Source organism: Thermobia domestica, chromosome 11 (assembly GCF_964235325.1).
Source record: "Thermobia domestica chromosome 11, izTheDome1.hap1.1, whole genome shotgun sequence".
NCBI lineage: Eukaryota > Metazoa > Arthropoda > Insecta > Zygentoma > Lepismatidae > Thermobia > Thermobia domestica.
Genome location: NC_137464.1, coordinates 191,827,784 through 191,836,808, shown reverse-complemented (window position 1 = coordinate 191,836,808; position 9,025 = coordinate 191,827,784). Strand labels below are relative to the sequence as shown.

At 36.3% G+C, this 9,025-nt stretch overlaps 1 protein-coding gene across 1 annotated transcript; it reads right to left on the bottom strand.

Moving 5' to 3' along the window:
- Positions 1–2,438: 2,438 nt before the first annotated feature.
- LOC145664623 (uncharacterized) lies at positions 2,439–7,667 on the bottom strand. The gene has a single exon (XM_081731445.1). It carries the CDS (start codon positions 7,464–7,466, stop codon positions 5,403–5,405), a length of 2,064 nt encoding a protein of 687 aa, XP_081587571.1. The 5' UTR covers positions 7,467–7,667; the 3' UTR covers positions 2,439–5,402.
- Between the last annotated feature and the right edge of the window lie 1,358 nt (positions 7,668–9,025).

The following is a 9,025-nucleotide window of genomic DNA, read 5'->3' as shown; positions in this document are numbered from 1 at the left end:
AGATCTGGGGATTGCACGGACCACGGGAGGTGCTGTAGTTCATCCCGAAGTTCATATAATTATTTCAACGTTTTCATCTTGGGATATTGTGTAATTGGCTGAAAACGTCTGGACTATAGGCAGGTGGTAACCTAAAATGTTCACATAATCACAGGCAGTGCTGAATCCTTTAAACTTATTCACGAGACCCACAGAGCACAAGGAAATTGCGGTCTACATACTACGATAAAGATTAGAAAATTTTGGAGTATAAGCTTGTTTAGTGTCCTTCATATGCAAACACGGCCTTTGAAAATAAAGTGAAAGAGGACTCAAAGGATCACATCACTTACTCTTTTCTATTCATCGGCGGTCCGCTTTGCGTGCTCTCCGTACACTTTTCTTCGGGCTAAAGCTAGGTTTGTGCTGATCAGTGGTTTGGAAATTGCAAACCGATCTCGGATATTCAAATTATGTAACTAGCATCGAACTGTGATCGATATAATGGGTTGTTTCACGTGCTTATTGAGTTCCGCAATTAATTTTGCAGCAGTGAACAGTGCCGTGAATGTGCTTGAACGGTCGAACAATGTATCGTTTCCGAATACACGAGCAATTCTACCAAGCTTTTAGCCTTTGATCGTGGGAGAATTGTGGCATGTTGTGCCGTGGATTATTCTTCCGCAATTTAGACGTCCATGTTAGATGAAATGCAACCAGTGATGCAAATACTGAACCAGTGTCTCCAAAAAGACAAAGCACAATGACATAGAAGGCCCAACAGCTACGTCGTACAACAAACCGAGAAGACAGGCTTATTGTGTGCATAGTGTAATGGGTCGGACACACTATGCGAACCACATTCCGAATAAAGGCGCACAAATTCTGAATTCTAACGCAGCGATAAGTGTCTCCACGAACGGTTCAACTTCGTCTGGTGGAAATATTTGTACAGTGCCCATCTTGTGAATCTTTTCGCACAGCACTGGCGTACGTGACTACGATTGTACTGCGGATGTCACCCATGTTGAGTCGAATAGGACCTAGTACGACATCATCTTCTCGAATGAATCCTGCTTCTACTAAATGGCGAAAGTAGCTAAACGACGCAAAGAATTGGGTTAAAATCGACTAGACATAACTAAAATTATAGTTAAATTTATAGATAACAGAATTTATAAATAAACCACGCAAAATAGTTCTTAACTTTAATGCGCTCATTTAAAACATGTAACATTTTTCCTGATTGGCATAGAAATTAACTGAACAAATATGTAATGCCATCATACGTTACGTTAGCAGCTACCATGATATAACCGTGCGTGGACTTGGAAGGTTTATTATACGTCTCCTATTGCTTTAAAGAACCGTAAGAATGTATACAATCTTCCAATTCCACTCACTGTTGTGTCGTAAATGATAATACAGTATAACATATCGTGGTATTACTTATATCACAGTCTTATTACCAATCTTTATTCAATAGTTATTTTTAATTTTTGGGAAGTTCCAATTTTTCGTCTCGTTAATCTTTTAGTATTGGCGCGACTTCACATAGTAAAAACATTAAATCTAGAAGCAGAGTAAATTTAGGCCTAACTTTCGTTAGTTCCTATTTGACCTTTTGGCTGACAACCAAGACAGAATAGTGATTAGATGTAGAGTAGTTAAACAGAATGCAAGGCAAATTACGACCAGTTCTATTTTCTGATAAGCTCCGGTAAGTTTTGCAGAATAAGTGATAAATATATTTTAATATCATCTGATAGCAGCAGACTATCGAAAAATTTATAAATCTTCAATACTTTTATCCGTCAGTTTACGTTTATCAGAAGATGATAGAATTAAGCATTAAGCAAACACTTCCCGTAAGGTTTTTGCAAACCCCGCACTAGCACTATTATCAAGAAATAACGCAGAGTTAAATGGATACATTTCCATGTCAAATACCAAACAAGCTAGCACTGCAAATTGGTAGCCGTCTCATGAAGCCTTGGGTTCCACAGTCCTATTGGATAAGTTGCTTACTACTATAACTTTTTCATCGTGCTTTACTTGATGAAATATTAAAACACAAGCAAAGAGGCAAACAGAAACGTATGTTCTTAAAAATACCAGAAATAACAAAAGAAAAACTATGAATAACCATACCTTGTTTGCTGACACAACATGAATAGCCTATAGGAAAGGCGATGATTCAGTGCTAGTGTGTTCACTTCTGGTGCGTGTGGTTCCTGGTTCGATCCCAGCCCGCGCCAATTCGACTTCATGGTGGACAAACATCGTGTATGTGGGTTTCTTGGGTTCTTCCGTTTCCTCCCACTTTATTCATTCCATTAATTTCTCATCATCACCGTCTCTTTTAGCCTAGCCGTCATAACTTGGGACGTAAAACTGAAAAGTTTCATTTTACAATATGAATTAGTTACATGCCATACAATGAAAACAATATATTTATCTAAAAACAAAATTTAATAGCACTTGGTCTGGATACATTAAAATTTTCTTTGTAAATTCTAAATTTTCATTCTGAAAAATATCACAAATCTTTTTGACACTTAACAGAGACCCAATTTCAAAATATATTTTTCTATTTACTTTAAGTTCTAATCTTAGCACCTTACACAAAAATACAACTATAAAAGAAAACTAAGTTCAACGCATACCTTGGTATTGGTTTATATTCCCTCTTTTTATTCAACCAAAAATATTTTGCAGCCTGTTTCTATTTTATATCTGCTTATAAACATAAAAATGATTTGTTGTTCAAAAAATGCACGGACGAGGACAATAGATACTCATTTCACTATATTATTCAAACATCATCGTGGGCGACCGCAGGATTTTTTCCAAGGGGGAGCACGATTACTGCTAATTATTTATTTGAATGTTGATTTTAAAAGCAAACTTTTGTCACCAGAAGAGGCTATAAATATTAAGCTCTTTCGAAAATCCAGGGAGGGCAATTGCTCCCTCTTGTCCCCCTCTGTGGGCGCCCATGCACATATTTCTAGGTCTAAGACTAAGACAAATGGGTGAACAAATTCAAGCTTCATAAATCATGCAATATCCGTCAAAATCCACATCGAACATTTCAGCTAATATTTTGTTTACGCCAAACAGTTGTTTTTTAAACTAGATATTTAAAAAAATATTTAGTAAAAGCGATGACTTGGAAACTAACCTTATCCGTCTGACAGTTCTTACATATCTGTTGAAATCTATTATATATTTTCTAAAACTAGGGGCTACATAAATGAGTTAATTTTAAACATTTGCCTAATATTACTGTTAGCGTATAAAATTATCAAATTTTTCGTTAATATATTGATAAAGTATTCAGCGCATGCCTGAAGTACACAGAAAATATATTTTATTTAATAATCCAAACTCAGATTTGAATTATCAGTAACCAAAAGACATTGCTAAAATTTAAATTGGAAATAAGATTTATACTCGCTTTAAAGTTACACTGACTACCACTTGAAAGTCTTATGTGCTATAGAAAAATATTCCTAAAATTTAAGATTACAGCATAAGCTCTTTATACTAGTTAAACAGAAATAGCTAATTGCTTAGATATTTAGCTATTTGATTGTTATGCGAATACACTGATTAGATATTCGTAGGCCATTGCGACCAACCAAAGAACAGAAAAAATCCTAAAATGAATTTAAATAGAAGTGAACGAGCATTAATCTCACAAAGACGCTCCTAAATGACAATATAGTATTACACAAACAAAAATAATGGAAAAACTGACGGAGTCGAAACCCAGTCCCCAATTTGACTAATATGAATTCTACATGTAAAACTTCTATAATAAAGTTTACTAGTCCTATGCGTTGACGATAAATGAATATGAAGACGTTTGAAAAGTATCGTGAAAAGATATCCGTAACTATACTGCTTGATTTGGTTAGTCAAAGCAGATAATTTAATTGGGTGTAAATGTACGTTACGTTTTTCTTTTCTTTTTCCCGTGTTGACTGTGTTAAAGTTTTGCACATCTGTGATCTTGCTGGATAATTTTCTCAAAAACAAATGCTGCGAACACAAAGTAATCACGGTACGGTATGTATAAGCAAGCATAAAAATATGGATCAGTTCGTAAGCGTTCTTGTCACCAGAAGTTCAAGATTCACATATGGTCAAAAGAGTAACTGTTCTATGAATGCCATCGTTTCTGCATGTTGTCCTATTTGACTTACTTCATGATTCAATTACGTGCAAAAATTTTTAACAGAAGAAGAATAAAACACGTGCTGATTGCCTGCTAACATCTTTCGCGTTCAGTCACGTATTTGTTGCGTGTGCAGTGTATGTGGGTGTTCATATTAGATATACGTACGTGTTAGTACTGCCGGGTGACAGCTAAATCGCTCTTTGTTCTTTTCGCTCTCTGCTGGTAGGTGTTTGTAAGTTTAAGCACGTTTGCATTAATCTCTGAATTTGACACTGAGGAAAACACAAATGACAGAACGCGGAATAAATCTATGCATGTACAGTGCAAACAGATTACTGAATAAAATAAACAGAAAAACAAATCTTGATAGTAATTCCCGACTCTATATACGACTTTGGTTTTTCATTAGTACCATAATACGTACCTTGTCTTTGCACATAGATCCCGTTTTTTTTTTTTTTTATTTGAATGTTTCTCAAAATAACAACATGCTAGAACATAGAAGCAGCAATATACTCGAAAAACCTGTTAGGTCTACCTGAATTCTTTCATTTGAAAATAAAAACAAAACTCTTATGTACTTCACCTGCTGGAACACATAACGATAAACAAAATATCAAGCTACATATATATATATTATTATTATTACATAATGGAAAGAGAGCGTGGTGTTAGATGATTTGTCATTCGATTTTCCACACAATAACGCTATTTTCAATATCAATTTCTGGCCTTGATTTTTAACGTTGCTGCAATCTTAAGTCTACCTACTACATATTGAATAGGCCATCTCCTTTTGATTTATGAGCGAATACTATGGTTCAAAACATATAACAATATAGTATAATAGACCAGTGACTGTTGTAGAAAAATAATATCACTTCCATTTAGAAACAAGTCTTACGCAAAATGTGGGCACGCAATATATATAAAACAGAATATTTATACACTTTATCTGCAGTTACTGGATTGTTTTAACATAATGAAATAGACATAAAACTTTCTCAATATATATATATATATATATCTACCACTAAAAATAATCGTATAATTGAATATCCCTTATAGCCTGTAACAGTTCTGTACTACGAGCACTCTTTTACCTAAATAATACAATAGCCAGTATTCGGATATTTTCATAAACTCTAAACGTGTTACATTGTCTACCGTTACACAATAGTATCATTGCTTCTCCAAAACATCGTTAAAAAACACACCCACATACACACTTCACTACTTACACTTTTAAGAACTGTTGAGAACTGCTAAACTTCTCATCAAATGAGAGATCATCATCATCATCATCAAACCCAAAATAATTCTGAATATCCAGCTTCATTTGTAGTTTGCTTATACTCATTGCATCTGGCCATGATACTGGTTTAGGAATATAGGCATTAGTGTTATAGACTTCATCTCCTAGACTTGTACTTGATTCTATTGAAAACGAATCTGAGTCATCATTGTTTCGACGTGAAGCGACGACTGCTCCTTCCACTATGTGATAAACTGCATCAATTTCCTCGTCAGTTGTCACTTGTATCAATTCCATCAGAATATACTTTTCACCATCGTGTCCCTCTACTGCTATCAACTGCTCTGTATTTGATTCCATTTTTTGAACTGTCTGTTTGCAAAGCGATCCCACTTCATGTTCCGGTTCCTGTGAAGTGTCTCTTTTCTTCTGATTCATCTTTCTGGCTTTCTTCGGCCTTCCCACCTTGAACATGCGCTTCTTCTTCTCCTTAATAGAAGCAGGCTCAGAGTAATGGACAGAGATATGTCGTTTTAAGTTACCCACGTGACGAAATGCTCGGCCACATTCTGAACATTTGTGCGGCTTTTCCTTTGGTTGAGGCGGAACATAATCTGGATTATGATACAAATTTTTGTGGCGTTTTAATAACTGCTTTTGACGGAATGCGCGGGTACAGATGTCACATTCAAAAGGTTTTTTACCTGTGTGGATTAACATATGAGATTCTAAGTGTCTCTGAGTTACAGAAGCATATGGACAGAGGTAACACCTGAAGCACTTCTCGCCTTTATGTGATCTATTGTGTATCTTGTACGTATATCTATCAGGAAAATTTTTCCCACATTTTTTACATATGTAAGGTTTATCTGAAGTGTGAAGTTTTTGAACATGGATTCTGAGATCTGTTTTGCGTCCGCAAGTTGAAGGACATAATTCACACTGAAAAACTGGCTTATTCTTTGCATTGTGAACAAATTTGTGTGCTTTCAAGCTGTTTGACTGAGTAAATCTTGCCAAACAGATGTCACATTGGTACGGCTTTTCTCCTGTGTGGATTCGAATGTGGCGCTTTAGCTTAAAAGTGTCTGGACTAGCATAAGTACAATGGGGACATTGGTACGGACGTTCTCCCGTGTGACACCTTATGTGGCGCTTAAGTTTACTCAACTCCACACTAGCATATTCACACTCTGTACATTTGTGCGGTTTTTCATGAGTATGTTTGTATCTTATATGTCTCACAAGTTCTCCCGAGGTGGTAAACGCACTGGTACAGTACATACAACCATGCGGCTTGATACCGTTGTGTACATTGATATGATTTTGTAGCGATGCATATGTTTTGAACCCACGATCGCACACTTTACACTTATAAGGTCTTTCATTTGAGTGAGACTTCAAATGTCGTGTCAGTATGTATCTCTTTTCGCTTGTATAATTACAGTGATGACAAGAAAATGTTTGACTTACCACTCTAGATCTTCTTCGTCTCACTTTAATTATTTTTGATTCAGTACCACCCCTGGGTTTCAAATCACTTCGTTCATTAACACAATAGACATTGCTTTTTTTATCATCACATTCTTCATTTTCCGATGGCAGGACTAACACGTAACTAAGATCTGTATTTTCCACTGGAGGAACAACAGTTACAGTTTGATATTTGTTTCCAGCACTTACTATCACTTGATTCGGGATATCTGATAATTCCCCACCACTACCATGTGAATGATTCAATGTTATAAATTTTGTATTAGCAGTCGTCTCCGTATACCCCGTAACACCATACGTTGCTCCATAGTTCTGTTTATCTTCAGACACAATTGGCGTATTGTGACGGGCATTTCCACTTTCGAACTGATAAAATGGAAATGATGAATCAACGAAGTATTTATCTTCAAAATTAAGTGAATACGGAGAATTATCCGTTTCTTCTTCGTCTTGTACGATACCATGCAAGTCTCTACTAAATTGTTCTATGAAGTTCTGAATGTCCGTGATACCTTCCGAAAACTGGCTTTCCATCTTTACAGTAGACATCATGGTGAAATCTAATATTACCACACGATAATATACAATACAAAGAGGTTTATATTAACTTTAGTCCAATGTATTTGCTTCAGCTATTATCTTTGAAGTTTCTTGAACTTCTACAACACATAATAAATGTTTCTACATATGAAGCAAATTATTAAAACGTACAAATAATTGAGCTTCTCTCTTCTGTCCTTCCAAGAGAGCACTTTGCACTACACAGAATATTCAAAAAAGTTATTCTGTGATCAATTGTTGTCACCACAGAATAAATACAAGGAACAGATAAATTTGTATATTAACTGTGCATTTGACTTCTCTCCCAAGTATAACTTTGAATCTAGAAACACTTATTTCACTTGAGAACCTATATACAGTGGAAATTAATTATCTTATAAGTATATTTGGAATGAGAATGGTGAAGGGAATTATAGCATACATAGAAATAATAATGAGTAGTACTAAATAAGTGTTGAAAAAAAAATGACCAATTTGAACAACGTGAACACGTTTTTAGCTCGCAATACTCTTTTCTCTTCTCGTGTATGAGCTTAACTGAGGATTTGGTGAGGGGCAATGAGGGCATACGAGAAAGAGAAGCTGGAAATGTAGTAGTATATATGCAAATTAGTCAGTTTTGAGAGACTCGCATAACTTACATTGTTCTTCACATGATTAGAAATCTTTTCGGTATTCAGTGTATAATTAGCAGTTATAGTGTAGTCATTATTTACATGATTTTTAACTATACAGATGAAGTTAGTAACAGATGAAAAGCAAAATTTAAATTTCCTCTCTTTATTAATATGGCGCTGTTATATTAGCATTATAGCAGAGAGGAAAGATTTTTAGAGCAGGAGTAGAGTAGAAGTGAGGGAGAACGCGGGGGTACGCCGTCCCCACACCCCGAAAAAATATGTACGACGTCCCCCAAGTTCCTAAAAAAATTACAATGGGCAAAGATAGGCAGGCGGAACGACTTGACGTCATGCCGCTACCTTTTCAGCTCCACGTTTACCCCTGAGCAGGAGTGCACGGTGGCTCAATAGTAGAGTAGTGTGGTACTGGTCCGAGGAGTTTCTGGTCACTGGCGCAAATCCCAGGGGGATGAGGGGGATATGTCCCCTTCAATCTTGGAACTGGGGAGGACTGTCCCTCCAATAATCCGATTTGAAATGTGTTTTTGGGGGAGAAATGTGACGGTTTGTGTCCGATTGTCACAAAGGAAATGAGATGAAATTGATGTCCCCCCCAGAATAAGCCTCAAATCTGTCCGCCTCCCAATGTTGAAGACAATTCTGCTTCCCTGATTCTCCACAGCGTTGTTGTTCAACGTCATAAATATTTTTTTCGGTGTTATCCCCCCCCCCCATGTTGAAGACAGATTTGCGCCGCTGTTTCTGGTTCGATCTCAGCCAATTGAGTTTCTGGTGGACAATACCGTGCCCGCGGGTTTTTTCGAAGTTCTCCCGTTTCTCCCCACTATATCATACAACCATTTTTTTTTTTTTTTTGTAATCACTCACTACTATAGAGCATCCATCTTCCTTACAGGGACGTCATTTAGG

Coding starts and splice junctions, on each gene's coding strand:
- LOC145664623 (XM_081731445.1), bottom strand. CDS start 7,466: ATGATGTCTACTGTAAAGATGGAAAGCCAGTTTTCGGAAGGTATCACG.